The 19,426-nt window shown below is 36.5% G+C and overlaps 1 protein-coding gene across 5 annotated transcripts in view; it reads left to right on the top strand.

Annotated features, from left to right (window-relative positions):
- Positions 1 to 19,426, top strand: part of nfia (nuclear factor I/A) — a 775,862-nt gene that overhangs the window by 215,881 nt on the left and 540,555 nt on the right. Inside the window, exon 1 of one of the 5 annotated variants that reach the window (XM_073063063.1) lies at positions 17,100 to 17,383. The exons of the other annotated variants lie outside the window; for them this stretch is intronic. Coding sequence (XP_072919164.1) covers positions 17,375 to 17,383 — 9 coding nt within the window. The 5' untranslated portion in view covers positions 17,100 to 17,374. Of the gene's footprint in view, positions 1 to 17,099; positions 17,384 to 19,426 lie in introns of those variants that run through there. 5 annotated transcript variants of the gene reach the window in all.

Genomic DNA, 19,426 nt, shown 5'->3' with positions numbered 1-19,426 from the left:
TTCTGTAGGCCAGGTAGCATCTATGGTTACTAACAACAGAGTTAATGTTTCATTTTGTTGATATATTAATGATATTGGTAGGATCAGAAGGAATGTATGTGATGTAAAAATTCTGGTAGAACAAGTATAGGTGTGGACAAAATATGAAAGATCAGCTGTAGCAAATTCTATGGAATTAACTGTACTAACTGTGCTAAACTGTGCTAAACTGTGCTAAAAGTGAAATCGAGCAAGGAAAGTTCCACTCAAGTGGACAATTTTGAGTGTTGGAGCAAATGCCAAAATCTGCAGGAATATAGTTCAGTACAGTCACAGTGATATACAGGTCATTTTATAAAGTTGCTTTGGATTTCCATGGTGCTCTATTAGACTTAGAAACCTCCTTGCAGGAATTTAGTTATGGGATTGTAAGAAAGATGAATATGGATTGGTGAAGCAACAGTAAGATCAACCTACTCAAGAGCAAAGCAGAATTGGATATCTGACAGGAGAGTGCAAAATCAGAGGGACTAGATCAGGGGTTCCCAATCTTTTTTATGTTATAGACCAATACCATTAATTAAGGACCCCAGTTCAGAGCCCCTGGGTTAGATTTTGAAGAGATTGGGAGATTGAAAATTATAGTTTCTTAAGAGATTGAGCCATTTGTGAATCAGAATCAGGTTTAATATCACTGGCACATGTTGTGAAATTTGTTGTTGTGTGGCAGCAGGTGAATTCCTGTGGGTTGAGTTAAGAAACTGCAAGGGTAAAAGGACCCTGATGACAGTTATATACAGGCCTCCCAACAGTAGCTGGTATGCGGACCACAGATTGCAACAGGAAATAGAAAAGGTGTGTCAAAAGGGTAATGTTATGATAGTTATGGGAGATTTTAATTTGTAGGTCAATTAGGGAAATCAGGTTGGTGATGGATCTCAAGAGAGTGAGTTTGTTGAATACCTACAAGATGGCTTTTTAGAGCAGTTTGTCTTTGAGCATACTAGGGGATTAGCTATACTGGATTGGGTGTTACGTAATGAACCAGAGATGATTAGGGAGCTTAAGGTAAAATAACCCTTAGGAGCCAGTGATCACAATATGATTGAGTTCAACTTGAAATTTGATAGGGAGAAAGTAAAGTCTGACATAGCAGTATTTCATTGGAGTAAGGGAAGTTATAGTAGGATGAGAAAGAAGTTAATCAAAGTAAATTGGAAGGAGATGCTGGCAGGGATGACAGCAGAGCAGCAATGGCGTGAGTTTCTGGGGGAAATGAGGAAGGTGCAGGATAGATATATTCCAAGAATGAAGAAATACTCAAATGGCAAAATAATATAATGGCAAAATTGACAAAGGAAGTCAAAAGTAATGCAAATGCAAAAGAGAGGGCATACAACAAAGCAAAAATTAGCAGGAAGTTAGAGGATTGGGACTGATTTGCATCAGTCTTCACTGTGTCAAATGTTGAAGCATGTGAGAGAAGAGAATTGAGTGCAGTTACTATAACAAGGAGAAGGTGCTCAAAAAGCTGAAAGACCTAAGGGTACTTAAGTCACCTGGACCAGATGAACTGCACCTCGTGTTCTGAAAGAGGCAACAGTAAAGATTGTGGTGGCAGTAGTCTATGATCTTTCAAACATCATTGGACTCTGGCATGGTTCCAGAAGACTAGAAAATTGCCAATGTCACTCCACTCTTTAAGAAAGGAGGAAGGCAGCAGAAGTGAAGTTATAGACCAGTTAGCCTGATCTCAGTGGTTGAGAAGATGTTGCAGTCAATTGTTAAGGATGAGGTTATGGAGTAATTCGTGACACAGGAAAAGATAGGACAATGTTAGCATGGTCTCCTTAAGCAAAAATCTCACCTGATGAACGTTGGAACTCTTTGAGGAGATAACAAGTAGGATAGATAAAGGGAATGTAGTGGATGTTGTATATTTGGATTTTCAGAAGGCCTTTGAGAAAGTGCCAAACCTAAAGCTGCTTACCAAATTAATAGCCCATGGTATTCCAGGAAAGTTACTGGCATGGTTAGAACATTGGCTGATTGGTAGGAGGCAGCAAATGGGAATGAAAGAATCTTTTTCTGGTGCCAATGACTAGTGGTGTTCCGTGGGGGTCGGTATTGGGACTGCTTCTTTTTATGCTGTATATCAATGGTTTAGATGATGGCTTTCTTGCTAAGTTTACAGATGATACAAAGATGGGTGGAGGGGCAGGTAGTGTTGAGGAAACAGGTAGGATGCAGAAGGACTTAGACAGATTAGGAGAATGGGCAAGAAAGTGGCAAATAAAATACAATGCTGGAAAATGCATGGTTATGCACTTTGGTAGGAGAAATAAAGATGACACAATGTCAGGATAGAGGGACATCCATTTAAAACAGAGATGCAGAGAAATTTCTTTAGCCAGAGGTTGCTGAATTTGTGGAATTTATTACCACAGGCAGCTGTGGAGCAGTTGGGTGTATTTAAGACAGAACTTGATAGGTCCTTGGTTGGATATGGCATCAAAGGTTACAGGGAGAAGGCCTGGGAGTAGGGTTGAGGAGGGGGAAAAGGATGAACCATGACTGCATGCAGGGCAGATTCAATGGCCCAAATGTCCTAATTTGCTCCTTTGTCTTATGGTCTTATAGTCTTATAATAAAAGTATATAAATTATAGTAAGAACAATATAGATATGAAGAGTAAATTAATTAAGTAGTGCAAAAAGAAAGCAAAAAAAAGAAAAATATATAGTGAATCAGTGGTGATACATAGGTTCATTGTCCATTCAGAAATCTGATGGCGGTGAAGAAACTGTTTCCAAAATGTTAAGTGTGTGTCTTCAGGCTCCTGTACCTCCTCCTTAATGGTAACAATGAGGAGAAGGCATGTCCTGGGTGATGGGGGGTGGGGTCCTTAATGATGGATGCTGCCTTTTTGAGGCATCACCTTTTGAAGATGTCCTCAATGGAGGCTAGTGCTCATGGAGGAGATGGCTGAGTTTACAACTTTTTGCAGTGTTTTCCAATCCTGTGCAGTGGCGTCTCCATACCAGACAGTGATGCAACCAGTAAGAATGCTCTCGTGTACATCTGTAGAAATTTGTGAGAGTCTTTGTGACATACCAAGTTTCCTCAAACTCCTCAATAGCCACTGTCATGCCTTCTTTATAATTACATCAATATTTTGGGCCCAGAATAGATCGCCAGAGATGTTGACACACAGGAACTTGAAACTGCTCACCCATTCCACTGCCAATCCCTCACTGAGGATTGGTATGCATTCCCTTGACTTCCCCTTCCTGTAGTCCACAATCAGTTATTTGGTCTTGCTGACACTGAGTTTAGACATCACTCAAAGTGCTGATCTATCTCACTCCCGTATGCTTCTTTGTCACCATCTGAAATTCTACCAACAGTAGTTGTGTCATCACCAGATTTATTATCAGCAAGGAAGGGATGTTATTTCCAATCTGCACTGCCTGTGTCTCCCAGTGAGATTGTCAAGGGTCAACTTGCAGAGGGTGCCCAGGTTTTGGAGGTTGTTGATTAGTACTGCTGGTATGATTGTGTTGAACACTGAGCTGTGATCAATAAACAGCAGCCTGGCATTGGTATTGCTATTGTCCAGGTGATTCTAGACTGAGTGGAGAGCCAGTGAGATTACATCTGCTGTAGACCTGTTGTGATGATAGGCAAATTGAGCAGGTCCAGGTCCTTGCTTAGGCAGGAGTTATTTCTAGCCATGACCAACCTCTCAAAACACTTCATTACTGTAGGTGTGGATGAAACTGGGCGATAGTCATTGAGGCAACTCACCCTGATCTTCTTAGGCGCTGATATGATTGTTGCCCATTTGGAGCAGGTGGGAACCTCCAACTACAGCAGTGAGAGATTGAAAATGTCCTTGAACACTCATGTCAGTTGGTTGGCATGGGTTTTTAGTGCCCTATGTGATACTCCATCAGGACCCAATGCCTTGCAGGGGTTCACCTTCATAAAAGATATTCTGATATTGGCTTCCGAGACAGAAATTCAGGGTTGCCAGATTCTGCAGAGACTCAGACAGGTGTATGTTTACTCTCCCTTTGAAAGCATGCATAAAATGTGTTTAGCTCAACTGGGAGTGAAGCATCACAGCTATTCAAGATGTTGGGTTTTGCCTTGTAGGAAGTAATGGATGGCTAACCCTGCCAGAGTTGGTGTGCATCGCATTCCGTCTCTGTCTTCAATTGGATATTTTTCACTCATAAGATAGTGTTCCATAAGGCACACCTGGACTTCTTGTATAGTTCTCAATCACTGGTCTTAATTTGCACAGATCTAGCCCTCAGCAGACTACAAATCTCCTGGTTCATCCACGTATTTGGTTTGGATACAAGGATTCCAGGAAGTTGAGTGTTCTGCAGTTCTGTGGAAATAGATTTTTGAGAATGCTGCAGGTGGATCTCAGAGAGAAAGCATACAGAAAAGAAAGTGAGAAACCAGAGAAGAATATACATCCAAGGCTAAAGCTGTTGAATTCCATGTGCCAATATTTACCTCCGGTCATATTACAAAGTATGAACTTATTAACTTCATTTTTTTCTACAGTAAGACAATGTTTTCCTTTCAATAGGTTCTTCCTGAAGAAGGTGCTATTTGATTACCAAAGTGCCCTGCTCAATATGCACTAGAAAATGTGCATTTTCCAGATATTTTTTCAAACTCAATTTAAATTAAACTTAAAGTAAATAACTGGTGATGCACAAGTTAAACTAAACACCAGTTTTTGAATCTGTCATTTATTTTCTTTCTCCTGTTTGCACTTACAGTATTCCAAGCCATATGTCCCATGAGCCTGTTTGTTTTCCAGATGGTTTGTACTCCGGCAGAGGTGATTCGCAGTAGTGTTAAAAGAGCGCCCCTTACTGTCAACCTTATAACAAACAGAAATGTCACTGCCGTGGACGTGCTGTCTTCAGTTTAGGCACACTTAGTGTCCAACAATGAAAGATCCTTCAACGTGCACTCGAAATTTGTCATCACTGTTTCTATTGGATCTTTTTCTCTAATAACAACTGACTATCTAGTTGAAATCTACTTATGTCACCAACCGCAGCATTAAGCTGTTAATTCCTAACATTTTATTTAGTGTGAAATTGAAAGTAGGTGGTAAAACTGTGGCAAAAGTTTTATTAATAGTTTCGACCCCCTCCCCCCGAAAACATTGATCTAGATACAGTACCCTAAAAATAATAGCGTTAGTTTTGTATTTGGCCTTCAAATATAGTTTTGTACTAACGCGCGAATTTAAGGCATTCAAAACTTGGGTCTTTCACGTGCGTATGTATCAATGTTCCAGGTAGTAGTTATAGAAGGGATTACTTACAAGGAAATCTGAATTCACAACATAAAAGATTAAAATTCACCTATCTGAGCATTATCTACAGGCAGACTGTAAACAATGTTAGGATAAGAGAGGACCCGCCAGGGATTTCTACCTTTTAAGAGCATCAGAACAAACAGCGATAACTTATTTATCCTTCATCTGTTATTACTACCTTGTCTAATATAATTAGATTCAAACCAACATATTAGAAAACTTGTTTTTTAAATTATTTTGAGTAATTACACCAAAACTTGGCTGGCTTCAAAACATAGGCCTTCAAACGAGCGTAACCTCTCGGTGCTGTAATGAGCAACAAGTAGGCGCATTAACTACTGCTGTAATTACTGGTGTTCATTCCTTTCATCACCAAAGAGTAGATGTCGTTTTGAAAAGAATGAGAGAACAGTGTGTTGGGAAAGGAGGAGAATAGACCAGAACTCAGATACAAAGAGTTACACAGCAGCAATTATTGTTTGCCGCTGTAAGCGATCACGAAATACGCATTTAGTTGTTTAAAAAAAACGAGTTACTTGGAGCTGCAATCATTGATTTGGCCCTGGTACGTTTTAAATAAACATGATTAGAAGCCGAGGTAGAATATTAAACAATGGAACCACAATAATCTAAATCTATTTTAGTTATAGGTTTATTCTGGATAATGATGTTTTAATATATACTACTTAAATTTGAGTTTCCTGATTTGAAATACTCGACGTTTATTTATCCAGCTCATTTTTCGGCCAAAGTCTGAGTTTATTTATGTAAAATTTGGGTGTGGGTCTCTGTTTATTTACGTCAAAGTTGTTCTGACGGTTTTTATTTAATTTTCTTGATTGCCCAGCATCATTCTGTTAGCCCAACTTTACCAAGTTCCGCCAATTCAACTGCATTATTTAAATATATCATTTTCTAAAATAACAAACCATACTGATCGTAGAATGAACACTGAACGTTAGCTATTCCGACTCAGAATTAGAGAATTCCTCCGTTAGGTACATCGTCTTCCCTTGCCAACGCGAGTTTCTTGCGGGCTTATACCTTCTGAGCAACACCCGCAGAATGCCGGAGGAACTCAGCTGGTCAGGCAGTATCTATGGAAATAAACAAACAGTCAACGTTTCGGGCCGAGGCCCTTCTTCAGAAATTTCTGTGACCGTTTCCAAGTTTCTTATGGTTTTGTGAGACTCTGTTCGTTCTTTTTAACATTCTTCTGTTCATTGGAACGTAGAAATTTACCACACCATAACAATCATAAAGACCCGCACGCTGGGCAATACACGGATATGGTACGATTAACCATTCCTGGAATGTCAAACTGGGCCGATATTTCTGCATATAATGAAAACGTACTTGTTGTAAAGCGGAAAGGTGGTTTTCCGATTCACAGCAAGTATGAAAGAAACTGCAAAATTGTGTGTTTCTTTGGCATGTCGGGTAACATTTCTTCATGAAAGTGCAGGTGGACAAAACCATTGTTTCTGAAGAGTGGGACGCCAGGCTCCAAAATAATTGCTCCGGGGCTAAATTCTTTGTGCATTTCGTTGTTAGCTGTACCTAGGAAAATTAAACTAGGCTGATGTTTATTTCCATCAATGAAATCAAAGTGATATATCCATTCTCGCGGCTGAAGTCTAAATGCGTTTTACACGCAGTGAAATGTTTTAGAACGCGAAGTTTCTAGTGGGAAATTGTCTTGAACCCCTTATTATGCCCCCACTATTATTGTTATCTAAAACAATGATGGTTACGTTTATCAACTATTATATAATCAAGTGAATGGAAGGCAAAACCAGTGTTGATTTACAAATACCTACACTTCATACATAGTTAATGTATCTTTCTCTGGCTCTCACGCATACAGATACACACTCCTGCTAATGCAGATGATTTAAGTTACAGTTACAGGTGTCAAACTCGTATCTGTCCAGAGTGCTGGTAAGTCCTCAGATTTCAGTCACCTTGATAACAAAGGAAGTCTATGCGCATCGTTGCTTTTAAAAATATAAGTAGACAATGGCCGGGACATTTTTCCCCAAAACAGTATATCTAAAAGAACCCGCCGAAGCATTTTTTAAGAAAAAAAATGCAATTTTTACAACGGGTCTTTGTGTTTGGGCTGAATTTATTCTCAGCCGATCGTGAGCTTACTGATGTATGAAGACTTCCTGTGGGGCAGCTTGATTTCAATGAACTTTGGAGTTAGCTCAGGTGCTGAGAACCAATGATACTGTATACACGGAGTAGTTTCGCTCCGCTCCGCAAGTAAATACGAGCTAGTTGTGTACTGTCAGCCGGTACTCACACACACTGTCACTTTACAATTTTCCCGGCAAGGTGTTTGGTAGCAAAATAGCACTAAAACTCGGTACTTCGATCAGAACATACCATTTGTCAAATTTTAACAGAGCATCTGGAAACGTTCAGACCTTACATATAGTTAAAAGCTAGAAAATGATACTCCCGCCTTGCCCTCCTTTCATTAAAAGAATCGTGTGAAAAGGGTCTGTGCTTCCAAGCACAGAGAAAATTGTCCTCAGATATTGTTGAGGCCAGCGGTTTCGGTACAACTACCGCCTTAGAAAACCACAAAATCAGTCGCGGGCGTCAATGGTCACAAACATATATTCATTCATACGTAGTGACATCCACTCATTCATATTCATATACGTGTCCACACTTTCACACTACAAATACACATTTTCATATTATATATCCTCTCAAGTGGGAATTAATGATATACACTTTGACAGCCACTTCCATTTACAGACATTCTCAATTTCATTGAATTGATTTGTGTGCGTTCCTAGAAGTACATCCACTTACACATACGAGGGCGCGCAAGATCGGGAGCGCACACGGAAGCCCACGCCGCCAACACTCCCCCTCCCCGCACCATTGCACACCCATGCTAACGATCAAGCTTTCTTTCTCTTTCGTGGATGGAGGCTGCAATCCCTCTCTCGTACACTCTCAAACGCAGACATGCGTTTCGCACACAATCTGCCATACATATGCAAAAAGACAGCATACATCAGCACACGTTTTTCTGACGTCTGTAAACTCACTATGAATACACACACACACACACTCACACACATCGCAAGTAGAAATATCCCGTTCCTCTCCCCTGCCTCTCACCATGCGCTTTCACGTACTGTACAGTGAATTTCCCTCTACCTCTTAGTGGCGCTCTGGCTCTCGAGTTACCAGAAAGTCTGAACCACTTCACCGATTTTACTTACGCCACTATCAGAAATTAAATGAGCAAGAGCCAGTGGACACATACTATATACCTATAAGGCCAACCTCAAAGCTCGGAAATTAAACAATTAAAACTTCAACGAGGCATAAGTAATATTTGTTTCTGTACTAACCGATATAAAAAGCAATCTCTAATCAATAGCCCACAAATTCAAACTCAACATTTTACTGTCAATAATTTGTAGAAGAAACAATGCTATTGAATAAATTCACAAAATGCATCAGATAAGTTTAAAATAAGCGTACAATTCAAGTCAAAAATAAATCAATTATAGAATTCCTTCACTGCAGGAAAATAAAAGGCAAGAATTACTAAAAGTCACAATATATCAAAATGCATCTAATCTCAGAGTGTGACAATGCATCCGCTGTCTCTACGCCCGCTGCAAGATATTTTAGAAAACGTATCAACAAATTAAATCGAATATACACCGATGTTTTCTAATTTTCGAGAACTTTCTGGATAAATCTTATATGTACTAATAATTAGATTGACGTATTATCTAACTTTCCCAAGCTCCCTCTTTGCCATTTTGGGTATTTTACTACATATAATCTATAAATAGCCGCGAATGTCAACAATTCACCCTAATGTCTGCTTATGCTCTTACTTCAGATATTTTGCTGTATAGTTCACCCTTGCACAATTGCAAGAGTCGCAGGGGCTCACTTTATCTGCAAAGATATCAAATGTATCTTTTTTGGTTATAGTGATTTACTTTTAAATTGACTGCAGGATATTACACCTATCTGTCTGAATTGAATTATACAATACAATTACAGATAAGGAAAATATCTAAAGTTATACCACCTTCACAGAGTTAAACTCACTAGAAGAGCTGTTGTGGGGAGGCAGATAGTAACTATTAATCCTGACGTTATTACGCATATTTAATCTCACGATGTTTGATTTTGAATATATTCGGACACAGTGTGCGCAACTTTCAACTTAAATTGTAATCTGAGCAGTTTTACTGTCAAAAGTGTGAATTGTGGCACTTCAAAGCTGATGAAATGAACAGCAACGCAACAAATAGCTCCAACTACATATTACGAAATTAAACTCTGGTGAAAGCATCCTATACCATGCGTCCTGAAACACCTCCAACCTAGACCGCACTTGCATTCCAGTAACACAAAGTTTATGTTATAGAATCGTGTATATTGCTCTTGATATTGAGAAACAACAAACAAAATTAATCCCCCTGTGGAATCAGAATAACAGAGAAAACACAAAGTTGAGGTGGTGCAAAATGTCCACCGACTTTAAAGTAGAAATAGTCAGAGTTGTTATTTTCAGTACTTTGAAATTTAAATAAATATTATTAAGCACAATTTTCATAAAATTAACGCAGATGTATTTCAAAGTGTTACGTGTAATAGAATGGATTCAAATAAATATAACTTCAGGTTAGAACCTAACCAGATGTTTTAAAGTTTTCCACCTTCAACTTACCACGCTCATATTGTAAGTAACGGATCCCAGTTTAGTATTCAGAGTATATCATCTTATTTGCAATTAGTAATGTAATAATTTTCTTTAGTTTTTATATTTTCTTAAAGGAAATGTTGTTAAACATTATCTTGGACTAGTAATCATCAGCTACAAATACTTTATCTTAATACTCCGAGTTTGGAAGCTAAGTTTAGAATATAGTTAATATTTTAAGAGTTTCAAGTAATATTCGTTGCAGGCCAGTATAGCTGAACTCTCATTTTATCGTTACTATCGGGATTATTTACGCAAAATAATGTAAAATTGTATTATGCAACATTTCAGAAAGAAACCGGATTTTTAAAGTAAAAGTTATTACTGTAGCCTAAAACAGTATTATGTGATTAGCCAGATGAATATTAAAATGAATGTGGTTTGATGAAATCATCCCCTATCTGTAGCCAGTCTGAATCTTTTATTTATTTCCATGACATTTAGTTGTCAATCTAATTGTAACGATTCTGGCATTTATTAAGTTCTTTACGAAAGTAATATTAACGAATAATATATAGTTTCTCAATCGTTATGCAAGCCGTTTTTACATTTAGTTTTTATTGAATATAATGATTAATTTACATATGAAACGAGTACTTATAGAAAAAAGTCCCGAAAGTGTTCATTCATTTTCTCATTCTGCGTACAAGTACTTTGAATCTATTATAAATTTGAATTTGTTTCCTCTGAGACACGGGTGATTATTGAAACTATGTATAACTGTGTCGATTCAGTTTTTTTAAACCGAGAACAAAATAAACCAAACGAAGCAAATACACTAATTAAAATGAAACGAATAAAATTAACCACATTTGAACCACAATGAAAGGCTTACTTTAATTCTATTACATTACAAACAGGTTGAAGTACAAACCTATCAGCTTCTCGAGGTTAGCAGAATATATAATAAAGAATTGAAGGTGGTGATCATGGAGGAATCTGATGTAGCAACGTTTCACCTTCAAGCGCTCCACAGTCACATTCAAATATGAAAAATGTTAGGAAGAACAACGAAGGAATTTAGTTGTGTAATTGGAACAATTTCGTGTCTCCCTTAGTTTTATTGTAAATCTGGGATCAGATAACTAAATTCGCTTCGGGCTTCTTGATGTTGACTATACATAGGTTAACTGTACTAGAAGAAAAATAGAGAAAACGAACATCTATTGGAATATTTACCAGCATAATGCCAAGGCTGCCGGAGACCAAAACAAACATGCATGCAGAATCACAGTATTACTGTCATTACACGAATGTCTCGGTGAATTTAGCTTGATCTTGTGACAAAAGTAAGATAAAATTAAGTTTCGAAACTTGCAATTCAGTTGTGCTTTTTTTCTGATATGCTGGCAGCTATTATCAATAAGTAGTTCCTGGGAATGCAATGCGAGGATGATAGATAGATTACATTGATACTTATATTAATTTCAGTATTTTTGGAAAATAAAGAAATGCACCGTTGAATATTGCAGTATTTAGACATTAGAAATTTGTCACTAATATTTGTAGGCGTGTATATTAAAGTCAGAGGTATCACGAAAAAGTCTGTATCTGATATTGTCCAAAAACTTAATTGGTTATATATCCTCAAACCTGTACTGTCAAATAAAATATCGTTACTTCAAATTTGTTAGTGTGTGAACACAAAAGAGTAACGCATGTAAATGTTTTATTTATTTCTGAAATTCAATTTGTTGTAGTTTCCTATTAACAACTTAAAGAGTTTACAGATTAAAAATTTTGATATTGCTTGCTCATATTCTTAACACCTCAGCTTTTCATAATTACTCAAGATTCAAAGTATTTGTGGCAGCATTCTTTAATTGTTCGTCCCGATTTCAATCAACTGCTTTAATCTTTATTTTACTGTTTATTTTGTACTATCTACAGTATTAAAATTCGTTCCTTCAGCATATCATTCTCGCCTCCTGGTCAAAATAGAGTTACATTTTGTAGGTGAATAAATATGTTTTTTTTATCGCTACATCCCTCTCTTTTGTATTATCTGCTCGTCTTATTGGAAGAATAAATAACCAAAATTTGCTCATCGAGATTAGTTTTCAGCCATTATTTTATCACTCCCTTTTGAAAATCTTATATTTAACTATTTTCATGAAATTTGATGCAAATTGGAAAAAATTCGAATGAATTCCATGAAAAATAAAGACAGCAAAATGTTTTAGAAATAAATGTAGGATTTCCACACAGCACATATGGTCACGAGTCTTAAATGTGTCCTTTTGGCTTTTAAGTTACACGTGTAATGAAAAAAGTATATCGTAGAATGTATCGTAATGAGAGTTTCCGATTATTATATATTATTATTCATATGTAAATTTAGTTATCAATTGCGCAACCTGTAATCATGTTTTGCTGTAGTTATAAACCTTCTATCTTTCAACTGAACGTCATCTCATATGTACCCAGTAGAACTAATATAAAACTAAATTCTTGAAAACAATGTTTCACTTAATTAATGCAGATCTAAATATCGACTCTTTAAGCTTCTCTTTACAGTGAGCTCTTTCGCTAATATATGAGTACTAAGGGGGGATTCACAGAATTTAATTTTATTTGAAGTTTGTCTGTTTGTATTTTGTATATTAATTTCCTAATTGTAAGTATTAATGAGCAGGTTATTAATAACATTTCCCATTTGGTCCCTTGTTCTATGTTGAAGTTGTTAACTATACCGATTAAATTTTGAATATGTTCAGTTTAAATGTAATTCACATTTAATTTATATTTGACTTCATGAAAAAAGTTCACATGCACGTGGAAACCATTGGGTAATTTCATATGTACTAAATGGTCCTGAAATAAATACATACATTTTCTTTCTGGGGTTAATTGTTTATAATTATCTAAGCCACGTATACTAAAGTTAGTCGCGAGTAATTAGTGGAATCAATATTATAATTTACAGTATAATTTAAGAATTAGTTAATCATTGTGTTCTTCTGATTGATATATAATTAACAAAAGCACGTTTCATTAATTATGATCATATTTATTTTTTAAAAATCAAAACCAGTACAATTTCAGCAGGCACTTGCATTGCTGAAAGTAATAGTTCAGGTATATTTTATTTACGCTTCGTCCAGAATTTTACAACAAACGGGTGTCAGTTTTCCACCACCGATCGATAGAGACCACAGAATAAAATTATTGCACCTTCTTTTACAGTCATGCGCGCAGAAGATAGTTAACTTTCCAATCACAGAAATATAAATTCGCAAGTTGTTTCAACGTTGAAGGAATTAGAGTTGCTGAAGTAACCGTTTACAGTAACTCATAAAAGTCTAAAATTATATTCAAAAGCCACTGAGTCTTAATTTTTAAAAAATAATAAATAATTAACAGAAACATTTATAGAATTCTGATGTAATACTTTATTTCAAGTACGACACGCAGGTGCGTAAGCGAATTCAAGAAACACTTTAGTTACAAAGGCTAAAAAAGAAACACAGCTAAATATTCTTTTGAATTTCATTTTTTGGGCTATTTTTGACTGTGAGACAAAACATCGGCAAGGTATGTTTTGAGCATTTACCATAACCAGGCGGATATTAAAACTTATTTTGTTGTTGCATCATTTGACCTCTTGCAAGAGTAAATATTAAATAATAATTTAATTTGAACATGTTTAGACTAACTATGCAAAACTTATAAAATATGTAACAGCGGTTAAATAAAAAAAACATAAAGCGAAGGAAGTTCTACTGAACTTGCAAAACTTTACTCTAGATTATAAGCGAAGTATCAGTTTAAATCCTAAAGGCACAGGATCGAAAATCATTCTGTGAAAAGAACCATGAATGCAAAGCACAACTTTAAATACTGCGACTTCAACTCCGAATCTGAAGAAAATCTTTTATCTCTGAAAGTTTTTTCAGATTAAAAATTAATTATAAATGTCATTATTTCAACAATAGGCGGTGGTTTAGCGCCGAACCATAATGAAAATGTTGAACTTGTTGGTTACATTCAAATTAATGGTATACTCTTCCTATTGATAATTTTATTCCTGCTTTCATTATTTGTTATAGTTAATGGCTATGATTTAAGCAGTTTCGTCCCTCCTCATATATTTCATATTTTAACAGGGAATAAATAGGCAATTGTAAATATTCATTCAACTCTCAACTCCATTTCAGCAAGTAATCCGTCGAATACCCACTTCGCAGAACTGTCGGAAGAGTGAAACAGAACCAAGTTTTCTTTTAAACTTTATTTTAAACACTTTTTTCTAGCTCTGCTTCACAGCAATGCATGTAAAATCGATATTTCAAGAGAAAAGAGAAAAAATACGGTAGTAAAGGCCAAAAAAAGATCGCGACTTGGTGGAGCGCACCATTCTAAGTGGGGGTGGGCATTCAACTCCCTCGCAACATTTTCCAAAATCAGTAAATCACCTTTTTTTTGTTGTTGCTGTTAGAGCCCTCTAGTTGTGGGACTGCATGGTGTTAAACAAGAGATCTGGGATCTTAACGTTAGGCTTCGCAAAGAGCGGCGGAATAATGCACAAAGACTTTCTCTTTCGCACTCCCTGTTCTGGAATGTCTTCAGATCAATATCTGCAGCGCAAAATCAATACGGACATCTTCGCGAGTGACACGTATTCAGATCATTAGGGGAAAACGCGATGACTCCTTGTTTTAGAATAAATCAATGCTGCATCTTTTCAGAGAGAAAAAAATCGGGCAGATTTTGCTTTGTGATCACTTTCTGTGAACGTCAGCTCGCTTTGTACGTGCTGTCGCGGCGTCTAGTTTTGTTGAGACTTTATTTTTTTCCATTTAACTCTGTTTTATTCATAAAGCGCCGGATCGTTTTATTAAACATTGCGATCGCCTCGACCAGAGAAAATATTCAGTTAAAAAACACAGATATCTGATTAATGTCAAGGTGACATTATTGAATTAAGGAGTGGCGAAAACATGATAACTTTGTCATCATGGTAGTAGTCGTCGGTAGATTGTATTTTCAGAAGTTTGTCTGGGTGGTTGCTGGCCGATCGAGACTGCAGTGAGTCTGCATTGGGAATTTTATTAAAGACAACGTATCAAACATATTCCTGAATGCCGCAATTGTGGTTGGATTAATTTGTAGTCATCAAAAGGGAAACAATTATACCATTCGCATTTGCGAACTTCTGAAATGTAAATAAAATGTATGGGAAAATCTGTAACAATTAACAGCAACTGCAGCTATGAAGCTATGTGTCAAATATAAGGCTGCACCAATCTTTATTTGCGGTATGTCAAAATGACAAATCCAAAACTTCATGCCTTTCTATACTTAATCAATGCACAAACTGAGATCAGTTAAAGTTCGGAACATGATTGGTGCAATGAGGTATTACATGATGTCTACCTAAACAGATGTGCAATTGAATGAAATATATTATTCCAATTTCAATTTGATTTTTGTGTATGCTAATAACAGCATTTTCAATCTTTCTGTTTAAAATAAATCGCAAATTATAAATTTTTCCCATTTGCGATGTTTTTTTTTAATTTCAAAGACATCCAATGTGGGTCCTTTGGAATGACGTTTTATTTCAACATTTATTAATTGTGTACACTGTTCAAACGCACCATATATTCAGTTTCCCCACTCACACTATACTGTATGTGCACGCATTTTATTGGTCGAACAACATGGCATATGATGTGTACACAATGTCTAAATAACTCGCACATTTGCAAGAAAATGACGACTAAATAATCAATAAGTGCATTGGTCAAATTTGAAATATTGAATATAATTATTAAATAAAATATTATACATTATAGTCTATTTTGAATAAGACACTTCAAATTCAGAATCTCACAAGTTGTAATACACTAACAGTTAAATAATATTTATTAAACCTTCAATGGCAAGATGGCTTGTATTGATATGATTCGCATTGGGGCCTAAGCAGGTGATGTAAGTTACGAACGCGAATGTCAATTGCATTCAGTAAGTGTGTAACCGCATCATTAAAATGCGTGAATATATAATAATTACCGAGAGAACGCGCGCATTTGACTTACGCTGATGATCTAACTTAAATATAGCATCAAAAAATTTGATTTTTGATGATAGTCTGAGTAATTAAAACAGGTATACAGTATACATAAAAATTAAAGAATTGTCATTAATACGTGCTTGGGTGACGACATTTGTTTCGGATAATGAATTAACATTGCTGTGCGCGTGCTTATTTCCTCTTTGATAGTAAGTAAGATAAATGACACATTCTGTGAAGCACAATCTTTATTGGATGATGTAAGAGAATATACCAATGTTAAACTGTTCAATAATTATGCTTCAAACACAACTGTGCTCATTCACAAATTTCAAATGCAGTAAACTCGCATTCTCTTAGCTCTATCGATATATATTTAATGAAACATTACCAGCATTTTCCTCCTATTCTGTAATTATTGTTGCTATTTGAGTACATTGAAACTGGTAACTGCTCATTTTCTTAAAAACTCATTCAATATGCCTATAAAGGTCAGTAATATCCCAGCAATATTCTTCGACACATTTCTAAATTAACAGATTATTTATTTATTTATTTGCAGTGATATTCCAAGGTTACCACCTCCTTTTTGCTTCGGTATTATATTATCAATCTGTTATAAATGTTAAATAAAAATAGGCCAAGATCTGTTGAACTGTGCACGCAAATTATCGGGTAGACGAAACATAAGTTACAAAAAAAATCTATTGTGTTCTCTTACCTATTTCTGCTATTCAAAAAAAATCACAGCAGATTACAAATGCCTTCTGTATATACATATAAAATGAAAGAAGCTTCACACCGTGCAGACCAGAACGGTGAAGGAATAGAAGATTGGCCCGGGAATGGATTCCCAGGCCAGACGCTCGCGCGACTTACGTCTCCCGGGATTCTGGATGCCGATTGGTCAAACGTGCGGTCCCCTCCGTGCGTGGTTTCTATGCAAATACCGATGCGGAAATAAACAGTAAGGACTGCAAATCGATTGCAACTTCTCAGGGCGCTCCACAAAAGTGCTCTTTCGCCATCACCACTGAGCCAGAGAGCTGTGAGCGATCTTGGAACGCTTTCAAAGGGGCTTCTTCTTGGGAAACAAAAACCCTCAGGCATCATTCGCCGACTTTTTTTTTGCGGTGGCTTTTGCATGGTTTCGCTTCCGGTTTGCAACGGTTCCCAGTTTATATATTAAAACCAAAATATAATCAACAAAAAGACGACAACAATGAAGCTAAACGTCTGAACAATTTAAAGTTTCTCACGTACTCTTTACATGGCAATGGTACGTGATACATAATGAACTTTATTTCAATTATGATTTTATTAGCGATATTCTAAATTTGAATGCAAAATATTTTAGGGATATTTAAAGTATATTTAATAATGTTTCAGCCTGGTATTTAATGACAGATGTCTATTTTTTATTCACGCCGGTTCCAGTTTGCGTCCATGTAGAATATGTCAATTATTGCGCCAAGATTGGGCTGTCGAAAAGCGCTGAGCTTGGCAATTTTCCCCCGTCGCTGCTTGGTGCAAGAGCAGGAAAAAAATGTTGCGCGCTCGCTGTGTCGAGACGTGTGATTTAGTCTCAAAAACCCTTTTCTTCATACGGCCAGCCAAGACGTGAACTTGAACCGACGTGATAGGCAGATGCTTCTACCAATTGAAATTTCGGTGGGCATCTCCGTGCTGCGCTGCGCCAATCGATGCGCTTTAGATGTAGTTTCCGCTATCAAGTTTGGTTTATTTGCAATCCGATACTTTAATAGAGTATTTTGGGAACTGTAGTTCGATATGTACAGTACTAAAGCTAGATCAATAAATTTAATAAGGACGAGTAGTACAAGATTATATGCCATGTTTTATTTTAGTAGATTATAATACGGAGTGTGTCCGAGTATACACCGTGTAGACAAAAAAACGCATTACAACGTCTTTTTCTCATAAAAGAATAATTCTTGCAAAAGTGCTTTTCACTCTGGTCCATGTAATTGCTTTAAATGAGAACAGATCACGGAATAAATAAATTGCATTGCATGTTAATTGTACATAACGTTTACACTTCTACATAATTTGCATTTATTGGAATATTTGCCATAATAAGCTCTAGTATTATAATGCTTTGGCATAGCATGCCATCCTGTAAGTGGCCTTTAATTTGCAATGGTGATGTGGGTATAGATACCAGATCCGGGGTTCTGATAGGAAGTCACGGCAGTTGATAATCTTCTCTTGCCTTCAGCAGGAGGGAACACTTATTTTTGAAATGTTTGTACGTCATCTGATGCAATGTTGTACATCTTTAGATAAAACGATTTTCTAAGGTGTTAAATGAATTTGGACGCTCAAAATAAATTATCGTTGCCGCAGGGATTTCGGCAGCAAGTGAACTTAAAAATTTGGATGGTGGGCGGGGAATAGTCCCGGAGTAATTTGGCTTTAAATTGCATTGGAATAATGATTGATGGCATTTTGCGTTGATTTGTGTATGTATTTATTGTATGATAACCAACCCAAACGTGGAAATGATGGGTGTTATGACTCCTTTTTTTATTGTAATTCCAATCATCTTCCTTGCCACTACAATGAAAGGCTTTGTCCATGCCGCTTTCTTCATTGCCGGGGAGCAGACACATTCCATTCTATTGACGGTCAATGCCAGGCTTTGCATTAGCTTAGCATTCTCGAAGTATAGTATTTTTCACCAAATAATGAGTATTGAATTTTTGATCGTTATTAGAGTGGAACATTATTGCACCAATGCCCTTTGTAATATAGATCCTTAAGTATTTTTAAATGACTTTTTAATGGGAGTCTTGAAACCCCATATAATCAACTAAAATGCTTAACATACCATCAGGCAGAAACTACAGCAGATCTATCCGAATAAATTAGTTCACGTGTCTTAAATTCTACGACTGCAAAGATGGGTGCGTTTTATTTGAGGATAATTGAACAAACACGTGCCTCTGGAAAAGAACCCGTGCTGTGTTTTCGAGTTATTGTTAACGTTGCTAACATACTGAAAACTTTCATGGATAACAAGTAGGGTTGTGGTTGCAACATGTTGGAATATTTTGCATTGTGATGAGAATCTAACCTTCTGCACATGTTTTTACTCTGCTGTATTTCGGTTCTGGTTTCGATTTGTGATTTTTTTTTTAAAATTCACAGCGGCACTCGATTTACAGACGATTTCACCAAGCTGTTACCCCACTCCCTTTTTATTAGCTAAACAAACACTTCCAACCTGATTGAAAATGTAAGATAGAAACTCTGCAAAGTATGTATATTTCTTTAGAAAGAGATGGCTGTTTTAAAAAAA

This window comes from Hemitrygon akajei, chromosome 12 (genome assembly GCF_048418815.1).
Source record: "Hemitrygon akajei chromosome 12, sHemAka1.3, whole genome shotgun sequence".
Lineage (NCBI taxonomy): Eukaryota > Metazoa > Chordata > Chondrichthyes > Myliobatiformes > Dasyatidae > Hemitrygon > Hemitrygon akajei.
This window is presented reverse-complemented; position numbering and strand designations above follow the sequence as displayed.